The 13,122-nt window shown below is 41.6% G+C and overlaps 1 protein-coding gene across 1 annotated transcript; it reads right to left on the reverse strand.

Moving 5' to 3' along the window:
• Nucleotides 1-397: 397 nt before the first annotated feature.
• On the reverse strand, nt 398-8,409 carry anp32a (acidic (leucine-rich) nuclear phosphoprotein 32 family, member A). Its single transcript, XM_028401413.1, has 7 exons — nt 8,224-8,409; nt 5,887-6,036; nt 5,675-5,797; nt 5,393-5,591; nt 5,185-5,300; nt 5,047-5,101; nt 398-1,129 (listed from the first exon to the last, which is right to left on the reverse strand). Exons 1-7 carry the CDS (start codon nt 8,275-8,277, stop codon nt 1,062-1,064), a joined length of 765 nt encoding a protein of 254 aa, XP_028257214.1. The 5' UTR covers nt 8,278-8,409; the 3' UTR covers nt 398-1,061.
• Nucleotides 8,410-13,122: the final 4,713 nt, after the last annotated feature.

The raw sequence follows: 13,122 nt of genomic DNA on the forward strand, positions 1-13,122 counted from the left end.
TGCACAAAAGATGCCATCATAACCTCCGTTTTATATCGGGTACTTCTCTACACTACCATCACACATGTCAAACATTGCCACCTGCGTGTCACAGAAACAGAACATGGAAAGAAAAAAAGATGAGTTCTGATGTTTATCCTCTACGGTGAGAGTATGCATACAAAGTTCTGTTCAAATTCAAGAAATTTCACACTGCGTCGTTTAGATAAAGCAGCATACATATTTAATATCTTATTACAATTCAGCGTTTCACCTCAGTTGTCTGTTTAATGTCTGCCATCATCAAAGAGAATACAAAAAAATAGATTTGGTCATTATTTACAAGAACACGTAATTTCCGAACTATCAAAGCTGAGAGGGGTTGAAGGAGGAAGAGGAGGAGGAGGAGCAGCTTTGACAAGGGCAGACATTTTTTTTTTTTTTTTGCTATGATTTAAAAATATGCCCTGTGAGGGGTCACACTGTGCATGTTCAGACATAAGTTTCACACCAGGACAGCAGAGAGTATTGGCATACTGGTGACACTACAAACACATAACTTACATTTAAAAAACCAAATGCAAAAAAAAATAAAATAATAATAATTAAGACGAGTAGAGGGCAGCCGTACATGAAATTCCAGTATTTGACTTTAAAATGTATTAGACATGCACTCTTTTTTTTTATTTTTGTCTTTTCTTTTGAAGGGGGAGGTCTTAAAATACATCAGAAACTGGTCTTACACAAACGGTGAGAAAACAAAAACATTTCTCAAAAAGGTTTATCTTCGCTAATATTTGATATTACAAAAATGGTGTCCACGAAGCAGTTAAAAGTGGACCGAAAAAAGACCGGAACACGGGAGCATCAAAGGTACAGAAATTTAACATTTTTTTTTAATTTTCCTCCAGGGAACCCCGTCTACCTGACTGGCCAATAACAAAAACCCAAAACAAACAAACAAACAAACAAAAAAACAGTCCTACTGCAATATCAAACTGGGGGAAATTACATGGGTTTGTTGGGAAGTGACTGGGAGATACAAGTTTAAAACAGTTCACAACTTAGCTTAAAGAGGATTCTCAATCATCTTCATCCTCCTCTCCTTCTTCATCCAGTTCCCTTTTCCTCTTCTGACCTCGTTCCTCTTCTGCAAAGAAAGGAGTAAAAAAAAAAAATACCTCCATCAACATCAGGTGTTATAAGAACAGTCATTTTCATATAGAAGACAAAGTCCAAAATCGTTTCTCTGACCCAGTTCTCTGTAGTGTTCATCATAATGAAAAAAATAGGAGCAGCTGGAGAAAAATACAACTACTGATAGAAAAAGCTCCAGAAAGTACTTAAACAAAAAAGACCAAAAATAAAACACTTTGCTGCCGCTGCGCAGTGAGCAGGTGGGTTTTTAATTCCATCAGGCCTGCACAGGACAGATCACATCCTGCTATAAACGTTTATATGAAATACCGTAAAATAAAAAAAATTTAAATCCAGCTGTCATTTTACTTTTGTAGGCAACATGCATCATCATTACCAACAACATTCACACATTAACCAGCAAACAGCACTTTGTAAATAGCGACACCTGTGGCCATTAACCCTCGTAGACCCTTATATGGTTTCACACCTGTTACCTCAAGACAAAAAATGTACACTGTAAAGTGCAATGCAAATGTTATATAGAAATATTTTTCACTTTCACTGCATCAAATCTTCTCAGCAACTTCAGACCTAACCATAGCTATAAAGTTTGTTAATATTTTTTATGTTTTTATACTCTTTTTGTAATAAAAACATGATTTCTTTGACGCGCAAAACGTTAAATATGCAATATTTTCAAAACTTGAGGTCTAAATTGAGTTACCTGGTATGCGGCCATATGGTCTTGACTATGTCAATTATTGATAACAATATTGGTTTTAATGCATTATTATTATTGGAGTAATGAGAGATTATTAAAAAAACTCACACCTGTTCACACCAGACAAAAAATGTACCATTCATAAAGTGCAAAAAAATGTTATATAGAATTTTTTTTTTCACTTTCACTGCATCAAATCTTTCAAATAACATCAGACTTAATCACAGATATAGCCATTTTTTATTCTTTCTGGAAACAAGGTTCACACCCAACTTTGGAGTGTGCTTTGCACGCATGTGCGCCACACCCATCGCACTGATTCCAGACTTTCCTGGTCTTTGTGCAGCCATAGCACTGCGCGCGCTGCATAGAAGGACCCTGCTCTGGCTCCTCCTCCAGACTCTGGACCTGGGTCCTTGCCTGAAGGACTAGTCTGGCGGCAGGTCCACGAAGCAACCGCGTCCTACCCTGCATTGCTGGGCCAACTCCCAGCAATGCAGGGTTCCCAACTCCTCTAGAAAGACGCGGCGCCTAAAGCGCTTGGCGCTGCTCCACTTAGGGTCCACCGAGGTGAACAACACATATGCATTGTAGTAGGAGACGTCCATGATATGATAAAACAGGCACATGGGCCACCTGCGCGTCATCCAAAGGCAGGATGTGCCACAGACCTGCAAACAAACAAAAGTTTCAAACATCAGTTTGAAAATATTTCCACACATTCTTCTCATTACGCTGTTGCCCATAAAGTTGCAATAAAATATTTTCATTTACATCTCATGAAATGATCGTGACAATGTTATTTATTCTTGATAACTTTTAAGACTTCTCAAAACTTTTTTGGTCAATCTCTTCCAAACTGGTCTTGTCCATGCTATTTTACAATCAATAATCATAATATATAAGTAAATAAATGGGAAAATAATTTATGCATAATTGCGCTCACCTGGTCAAGGTGGTCCACAGCCCCTTTGCATCAGTTGTAGTCCAGGATGATCTGGGGGGTTTTTCCCCACTATCCTGGACAATTGGATCCCGATGTTGGGTGCTGAGAAGCAGCACATTCTTTCCCTTCTTAGGTATGTAGCTCACCACCATGCTGTTCATCTGGAACCCAAAGCAGGAGGAGAGCACCTCTCTCCTGTGGATTTTGAGCAGCTGCAGGGGCTTGTTGCGACGGACTGTCCCGACCAGAGCCATCTTCTTTTTCTGCAGCTCCGCAGCCAGAGGGAAGGAGGTGAAAAAATTGTCAGTTGTTACGGTGTACCCCTCTAGCCCATCTGTGAGCTGCAGAACCACCTGCATCCCCTGATTGATTTCTCTGGGCACTGTGCCCGACCTCCCTGTGTAGACGTCCATCCTCCAGGCATAGGAGGTCTGGACATCACACAGCGCCCAGATTTTCAACCCGTACTTTGCGGGTTTGGAGGGTATATATTGCTTGAATGAACAGCGGCCCCTAAAAGGGTTCATCCACGCATATGTCCCTACCTGGATTGAATAACATGGTGATGTGGGTGGCCCATTTGCTCCAGAGATCCCTGATGGGAGCCAGTTTATCCCTAATGTAGCGTTCTGTTCGGGACTCCTTATCATCAAACCTGAGGGCCAGGTTTATTTGGAGGAACCGCTTCTTTGACATCGCAGCTGCGAAGATAGGCCGGCCCCTCTCTGGATGCCACAGGCTCCCCGTGGCCTCATGCTGCGACCTGTAGACGCCAGCCAGGATCAGCAGCCCCAGATAAGCACGGAGTTCCTCCTCACAAACTTCCCTCCATGTCGACACCAATCTCCTTCCCTGTGCGTTGGTAAAACTAAGCAGCATCTCTATGATGTCCTCAGGGAAAAAAAGGTTGAATGCAGTCTCAGGGCTGCTGATCCTGGCGGCTGCGAAAAGAGTCGGCCCTGGGTTCAGCATTCGAGGAGGAACGTATGGCCGACTCGATTCGTTGGTGGGGGACCACATCACCCCGTGTTTCGACCTCCACATAGAGCTTTCATCCTCAGCCTCCATCTCCATCTTCCCCTCCATTTCCATCTCCTCCTCTGTGTCTCCTCTGTCCTCCTGGCCTGGCACGTAATCAGTGTGAGATTGCTGGCTATCAGAGTACTCCGTACTTGTGGCCTCCTCCTCACTTGCATCCAAACGTAAAACGGCAGCAACTGCCTCTTGCACCGACAACCTTCCCTCCATCCTTACTGCTAGAGGAATGACCAGCCAGATAAGGCTCCAGACGTATCTGTCGCACACAAGAGTGCGACATCTATACTGGGGTTGGGCGGTATCCAAAATTTGATACCGTCAAACGCCCTCCACTCCATTTTACTCCGGTATACTTAAATACCGTGCCGTGCAAACTATTGAAACTTACATGAATATTCTCTGCCTCCAACTGGTGGTTAAAAGGGGTCATTGCACCAATATTTTTTTGATGGCATGTGTTCAGGTATACATTGGCAAAGCATTAAAATATGTCAGGATTAAATGATATCAAACATTTGTGTTTATAATGGAAGTCAATGGGTGCAAAAAATATCCTAGGGTAACAGGTGTGACACTATAGGTTATCTCCTATACTATACACCTTACAATAGAGGTGATCATTGAATTTTGTAAAACATTATAAAACCTAAATCCGGACTTGGTTTTCATACATTGTCATGCGGTTTCTTTGAAAATAATAAAAAAAAGAAAAAGAACACGTTTGGTCCTGAAGGGTCTACGAGGGTTAAGTGTGCTGCAGCCGTGTTGCTGCACGAATGAGCATCAATTTAACAGCAAGTAATAACCAGCTGTTTGCAGTGTCACTGTGCTGTACATGTTTGTCTAAGGCATGAAACCGGCTTATAGCCATGCTGAAATAAACACCGAAGAGCACCAGAGCAATGCTCTGCTTAAGGTTAGCTTGCAGACAAGCTGAGCTTAGCTAGCTATAAATCTGTTGGAGCGTGAAAAGACCGTGCGCTCGGGAGCTAGCATCAGTCCACAGATTGTTACGTCCATATTAGGGAGGTCTCATTAAGGTTTTATATATATATATATAATAAGATTATATATATATAAGATTATAATTCAGCCAATAAAAATTAATATACGTACATTCATTAATTTAGAGATGGTAGCGTGCATATAGAGCCATAGGGCACGTTTACGCATGAGAAATTGACAAATAAACTGGATACATGCAGTATGGAATTTTGCTCACCTTCATCATCCTCGTCGTCAACCTCTCTGTCATTCAGATCTTCCTCCTCTTCCTCCTTTAATAACAAGGCAAAGTTAGTATCACGTAAATTTACCAGTGACAGAGCACTAATCCTATGCAATTTGCTTCCATTCCCACCTCTCCACTGAGGTCCTCCTCTTCCTCTTCTTCATTCTCCTCTTCATCTTCCTCTCCTTCCTCCTCTTCCTCATCTCCTGGAGCTGTATCTTCATCATACTCCTCCTCGTCTACATCTGAAAACAGTGGATGCTTAATTTTTAGCGAAATTTCTCAACCGCAACATCTTATTATTGTTATGTATTATTACATGTAGCCTCAAGTTTACCATCTTCATCCTCCTCATCATCATCCAGGCCCTCTGCGTAAACCTCAGCGTCGGAATCTGGTGCTTCCTTGTCGTCTTTGTCGTACCCATCCAGGTACGTGAGCTGGGGTAATAGCTTGAATACGTTGTCTCTGTACTCGTTCAGGTTTGTCACTTCACAGTTAAACAGATCTAGACTTTTCAGGGTGCCCAACTCTTTCTGTCAGCAGAACAACACAGTTTGATTAATAAGTTTGAGTTTCACACCACCACCTGCACATCTGTGTGATGTTTTGGACTCACCAGGGGTTCTATTGTGCTGAGGTCTTTAATCTTGTTGCCACTGAGGTTGAGATGTGTGAGGTTGGGGCACTTCTCTGCCAGAACTTCCAGCCCTCCTGAGATCCTGTTATCGCTGAGTTCAAGCTGTGGATCAGTGAACCAAAATAAACACCTGCACACAAGCCCGATATTACAGACTTAATTCGTGTTTTCAAAAAAAAAAAAACACCCACCTTTTTGAGTTTCTTTAGCTTCGGCAAGTGGGCAACTGTCGTCAGACCAACATTGATTGTGCTTAGAAACTCCAGCTCCTCAAATTCGTCCGTTAGACCCTCAATCTTCCCTTCATTTGAGCGACAGTTGTCTAGCACAAGTTCTTTGACCTGTCAAACAGACAAATACAGCTGGTCAGCATTTGACAAACTCAAAAAACCTAAACACAAAAACACAACATTTTTTTAAAATGCGGCCATCAGGGTGGGGTCTCTGTGCACCGTATTAAAAGTGCAGTCAGTCAGTAACCTTATTTGGTCGAAATGTGTGCATTTTCATGTAAATTCTCAGCATTAAATGCACCCACATTTACACCAGCACTACATAAAATCTAACAAAACTGGCCACAAACATTGTTCGGTGCACATTGACGTTCAGGTTGTTCAACAGTTACTAGACGGACTCCCAACAGCCATGGTGCACTGAGCCAACAGCCGCTGGTTGGTCTGCGTTTGCAGCCTGACCCGTTGATGCCTTTTCAGCCAATACAGCAGTGGAGACCAGCGACCAATGAGTTGGACTGGCAAAGGATAATGCAGAACATATGTGCCCATCGGGTGTGGTCCCAAGCGAGACCAGACGAGCCTGCTGGTGTCATTAATACTTCTGTACACAGACGGTGCACAGTGAGCTCCAGGAGCCAAGATAATTCTAATGAAATAGTAGTTTATCACATTTAAAAGTGAAACTTAGATCACTGCTTTTATTATGATCATTCTTATTATTTTGTCACATCAGTAAAAGGAGCTGCTCCTTCCAGCCGTGCATTGCTGATAACAGAGAACACAAACGCTGTCCAACATGATAAAAAAAATAGTCCCCAGCAGTCCCTGAACACTGGGTGGGGGCCACATTGACAGTTTACAGTGTGAGAGCTGGCTCTGGCTGGTTAAACAGTGTGATGCGCGGTCACAGGTGTGCTGTTATCCGATATATTAACCTCGGCCTTGAATGTGACTCAACCAATCAGCAGTGAGGACCATAGAACTATATATATATATATTTAAATAATACTGTCCATTATAATCCAGTGGTCAGCAGCACAGTTCACGCCTGTAGATATCGCGATGCTCTCCTTCCATTACGTAAAGATCACATTTAGATGTTTCAGTGCAAACAGACAATGTGCGGCGGCTGCAGGTGTTTATGTTGCTGTAAAAACAGACGAGTGTGAGCGGCGCAGATGCACATTAGTCAAAACAAGTCGGAGCCAAACAGACCTACGAGTCGTGCACAGGGTCATTTGTGAGTAGGAGGGGCCGCTAAAGCAGATTAGATAGCTGCCAGGCAAACGTTTCATTGTTGCTCGTGCTTAAACAGTCGCCGATTTGGACTGATGGCGCGTATATGCTGCTATTAATAAGAAAAGGTATGATCGATCATCCGAGGTTTGTGTCGAATGGAGGGGATTTCGCTGTGTTTCCAGTTGCCTTTGTTTCTCTGTAAAATGGCGGCTTGTCCTAGTTCTCGGGGAAAACTAGAGCAACAGCGGCGGTTTGTGTTCATCGCGGCTGGATCTCTCCAGTCAACAACAACAACAACAACAAAAAAACGACACGAGTGGGTCCCGATGAAACGGTGAAGACGGTTAAAAGGGGCGCGGGTGTGTGTGTGTGTATGTGTGTGTCCTCCCTGCGTGTCGTCGCCCCGGCCGTGTGGCTGCTAACGGTCCACACTAAACAGCGCTTTCTTTCAGCCATCTGTGCGCACCGTGGCTCCCCGTCGGAGGCTGCGGGCTCTCCAGCGTCCCTTCCTGCACGAATAAAAACCCCCCACTCCAGCTGCACGGGGTTGCAGGATGTGGCTGGAATATTTCGAGGCTTTGATCTTTATGCATCATTGACAAATTGCATGACTTTGCCGTCTCCACATCCTTTAACGCGCCAAGCGCACGGCGTAAAAAAACAAAAACAAAACAACAATATCCAGGTAAACGCGACGCGAGCAGCGGACACAACAAACACACGGAGGGTTTAAAAGGAAAAAGGGGCGCGTTCGAACATCAAAAGTTACAAATATGGCTTCTCATGCTTTGCTTGCCTTGTTTATACCGCTGGCACACACAAAAAAAAGCTGCATTCTCAAACTGCTCATCCAAACCCGCAAAGAAAAGTTCGAGCCGCGCGGATCCGCAGCACCTGCCGACCCCTAACAACAATGTGACCCGACGTCTCCATCCTCTTTTAACTTGGAAGAAACTTTGTATCCCCCCTCTTTACGCCAAGACCATCACACGGAATATTCTCCATTAACAGAGCGTGAGTGAGGCATCACAGCGAGCTGGGAGGCCGACTTACATCTGACGGAGTGCGGTTCCGCAACTCTAGATGAATTCTTTTCTTCATGTCCATCCTCGATGTGCGCGCCCGCGATACGATACACACTTTTAATAATTACTGCAAATGCAACTAGCAGCTCCGGAGCAAGACTGCTGTTGTTCATTCAAACTTGATCCGCTCGGTGGGCGGAACCACGCTTCAGGATTGTCGTCACCGCCGACCAATGGCAGCAGCGGAATAAAGAGGGAACGGATTTACAGACGCAGCAGCCAATGGAGCCGCACTGAAAGCCTGGGTGGGGTTTTGTTGTCGAAGTTTGGTTGTTTGTTAACTTAAGTTTACATGAAAATAGTCATACTTTAATGTTTCTACACTGAACACATGCAGAAGTGTCAACACTGAATCACCACACACACACACACTAACACACACTAACACACTCCTTGTTCTGTTGTTCTGATGCACTAAAAATAAACATTTTATATTTTAGATAAAAAATAAATAGTCAGTAAGACAAACATGATCTAATCTGATAAATACTGTAGAAGAAAATACAAAATGTACATTTTTGTGGTAAAATCATTGAAATCACTGAAATTATAATTATAGAAGAATAAATAAGAATAATTAAAAAAAAATAATGATTAAAAAAATATGCAAGGACTAAAAATAAAGGCTAACAGAAATGAAATATGTCATAATAAAAACAGGATTAAACATGTAATGCCTTACCTAACACAGCATGTGTTAAAACAATGTGAAAAATACATATGAGATTAAAATTGAAATTAATTCCTGCAGGGAAATTAGATTGTTATAGCACCAGTATACAAGAAAAACTGAACACATTATATACACACACACGTACATAATACACAGCTATATGTAACAGAAAGTGTGGATTACAAATATTGATTTGTTCTAGGTTGTAATAATGGGGAAGCTACCAAGGTAAAGTATCTAAATATTAATTTATTCAATATTAAAATAATTGTAAAAATGATCACCAGTCAGTCAGAGAGGCTGCAGTATATTCATGATATTAATGAAACTGGTGCAGTCATCAGTCAGACTCCTCACCAGATAAACTGTGTTCCTTCTCTGCTGGTTGCTGTACACAGATTCTCCACAAGGGGGAAGCAAATCTACAAGTCAGTGACCCTCAATAAGTGCTAATGCTGCCTTTTCAGGAGGTGTCTTATGACACAGTGTGGTCAACTGAATGCTTCATTGAAGCTGCAGAGTTTGCATAACTGCACAGCTAATGTGAACAGAATAGTATGAAATATGCTGTAAGTGGAGCTTTTGTGTGCTAAATAGAAAAGACACTGGTTACTGAGAGGGAGGAATGTCTCTCACTATCACTGTCTCATGTGTCTCTTCATGATAAGAAAAATGAAACTGACTGCCAACAGCAACATTATTGTATTCCTGCACTGGCCCACATCACTACCACCACCATACTACATATGAGTTTTTTATGTGTTACTGATTTGACATAAATGCAAAATAAAGCATAAATATGTCCAAAAAGAGAAGCAACAAACACATAAATGCAAGTAAAATGACCCCCAAACACAAGCCAATATGTCAAAATGATACATGATAGCCCCACAAAAAGACACTAAATGATTAAAAAGAGGTATAAAAGACTTGAATAAAACATAAAATGACCACAAAAAATGTAAGGGTGACCACAAAGACGCTGTACTTGTTGGAGGTCCTTGAAGACAAAGATCAACTTATTACAAAGATGCATTAATTGACCCTAGATAGGACTTAACAATCCATTAACATATGAATAAAAATGTCTCCCAATAGACACAAAATGTGAAATGTGTGGTGTGGGTGGAAATGTTGGGATCTTTTCTAAATTCATGTCAAGCAGAGTAATGTTAGAATGCTGCCACTAGGGGGTGACTCCATTCTGTTGTGCAGACATTCAGACAGCATTGAAATCATAGATTTAATAAAGCTCATGTGGTTTAATGGGACACACCTGTCTGTAATGTTCATCCAGCAGAAGTCTAATCTGAAACAATGGCCTTTATTTGTCTTTAACATGTTTTCATACCTTCAAATATTTACAAAAGGCACATTTTCATTTATTATAATGTCCTTTGGAGGTAATTATTTCAACAATCTGGCCACTTACTATACTCAACAGTATTATATTTAGTAAAACAGTTTTTTTGAAATAACAAATGTTAGTTTTACATCAGATATAAATCAATAGGTTGTGATGTAACATCCTGCATACGTCGGTACTGAAGGCTTGATGAAGATGCTTGTGAAAATGTTCATGTGCCACAAGAGGGCGATATTTGCTAGGAACAAATATTCAACTGTACCGATTCAGCTGACAGTTAATATAGAAAATTAATATATAGAAAATTAATTTAGGTGTAATGTAGGTGTTCATTCTTCTGTACAAACCGAAAGCTGTCAACTGTCATTTATCATTGTCACTAAAAGTTATGCTATACTGAAGAATCAGCAACCATTTCCCAATATTCAAACTTACTTTGTGACAGTATTTACTGTAACAACACATCCATTCAAAACTTCTTCTCATACATATTTCAAGTGTTGCTGCTGTTTAATAAAATTGCTGAAATCTTTATTTTTGTGTAAATTTTTTTATACAACATCTCTGGTGCCACCTGGTGGCAAAACTGAAATCAGCTGCTGTCAGGTTACTCTGATTAAAGTGAAGAAGAACTTTCATCCCATGATCAATACACATTAACATGGAAGACGTGCTGCACACATACAAACAAAAAGATTGTCTGATTCTGATAGTAGGCTTCCTCCAAACAGCCCACCCAGCCCAGATCTGTCAATTGTGCCAAAATCTAGGGAATGACACAAGCAGTGGCTGGGACTCGATTGAGGTCAGAGGCTTCTTGGAGCCCGCTCCTTGTTGGTTAACCAACACACACATTGACTTTGACATTGCCCTGGTGATTGCTGCTTGAATTTTAACTTTATTGATTAATCTCTTCCAAACATATCACAGCGAAAAGTAATAGGAATAAATAAAAAACAAAATAGGAATAAAAGAGGAACGTGTCTAAAAACAAACTTATTCCAATAACAGTGTTTTCTTGCTGGCTGAAATCTAATTGGATAAAGCATTTTTTTTGTCTCATTGAGCAGAAAACAATCATTCTGAGTCAAGCTGTAAAAAGCTTGGAGCTCACTGGTTAGTGCCTGTTGACCTGTCTAATATGTGTGAGCCCTCCAGCTGAGGGTGCTGAAGTGTGTAAAGTGATCTGAGTGAGGCGAGTAATGCCATCGATGTTGCTTGATGTAGTGTTTGGTGTTCATTCTTTCATTTTAAGAGCATCAACAGTTGACTTGCAGGGAAGCGTGAGCCCTGATGAGTACATGTGGGAGCCTTAAACCTTATAAAGAACATCCCAGGACTCACTTTTTTAAAATCTATTAAAGAATTAGCTCCTTGTACCTGCTGCAGAATTAAACTGCTCTGTGTGGGGGAATGGGGGGGGGGGGGTCTGTAACAAAATGAGCACTCAAGACCGACAGCGTCAGTAAGCATTCATTATTCATGTTAATTGATCCTGGCAGTTTGGAGACAGTACCTTGTAATGCAACACTTGTGCAGGACAGGAAGAAGACAAACACACACAAACCTCCTCCAGCAGGAATACAGTCTGCTTCCTGCTCATGTGACTTCTTCTTCTTCTCACTTCATCCTGGAACTGTGATTAAACGTGTGACACGGCCTTTATTCTTAAGTGTTATCTGTATTGTTAGCGTCTATATCTTTAGCCAGAAAATGCTGATTGTTCCTGTGAGAAACGTCAAGTGTTTATTATCTTAAACTGTGAAATTAAATTAGAGTCCGTGTATTTTCCTGCAATCATTCATTTAATCACACGCTGCTAAGCCGACAGGAGGACAGACGAGATGCACAAGCTCATTTGGTGGAAGTGTAACAGTGGGAAAAAAGGTCACATGCATCTCGATGTAGATGGCAATGCACTCAACATCGTGCCGCAATTAAAATTTAATGAGGCCTCTCCATTCTGCTCAAGTAGAGCAGTCAGATGTTACCGTGCAGACTCCTCAGCCTCTCCCTCTTGTGCTCAAAGCTTCCCATCACCCACCGCCGAGGAGCAGGCAATTTAAAAAACACATCCGGTATAAAAGCAACATCCAGGCACAGACAGATGGGGCGATGTTTCTTTAAATGATCCATTTGAGATCCTATAGTTCCCTCTTATGAGATTTTAGCAATATTTTAAACACATAGAACACACACACACACACTCACACCAAACATCCCTGCCTGAGCCTAATCGTATTTCAACATGGTGGATGATAATTACATATTTGTCATGTGCTAATCTGTGGCAGTGTTCCCATGTTAATTATAAGGTGGAAGAGTGTTCGACACAGATCTGATCATCTGTACAGCACACAGGAATGAAGCTAAAAGGCTTCACTGCAGCGTTTCAGGTGGGGTTTTTTTTCGCTGGCCGCTATGTCTCCACACATGTTGTTCACAAAGATGATTGGGAGGGATAGCAGTGAAACTGTCTACCAATATTCATGGTGCCCAGAGGATGGATTATACTTTCTCCTGTCAGTTGGTCAGTCAGGATGTCAGCATGTTATTTGGACTTCTCATCCAAATAACATGATAATAGTTTACTGACAGTTCCAACTCAACTGTAGTTTCTGGGTGAGAAGACATATGGACATATTTGAACAAACTGGTCTACATACAGGCTCCTTCATGCTCTGATGATGGACTTCATTTCATTTCATTGCTTCATCATCATAACATTATAACTCTGTCAGAAATATTGACCTAATCACTCCTGTTGCATGGTCGCCATTTTCAGTGACCATCTTGATGAGTCCCTGCCTCCAGGAACATGTAGACAT

The sequence above is a fragment of the Parambassis ranga genome, chromosome 3 (genome assembly GCF_900634625.1).
Source record: "Parambassis ranga chromosome 3, fParRan2.1, whole genome shotgun sequence".
In the NCBI taxonomy this organism is placed as follows: domain Eukaryota; kingdom Metazoa; phylum Chordata; class Actinopteri; family Ambassidae; genus Parambassis; species Parambassis ranga.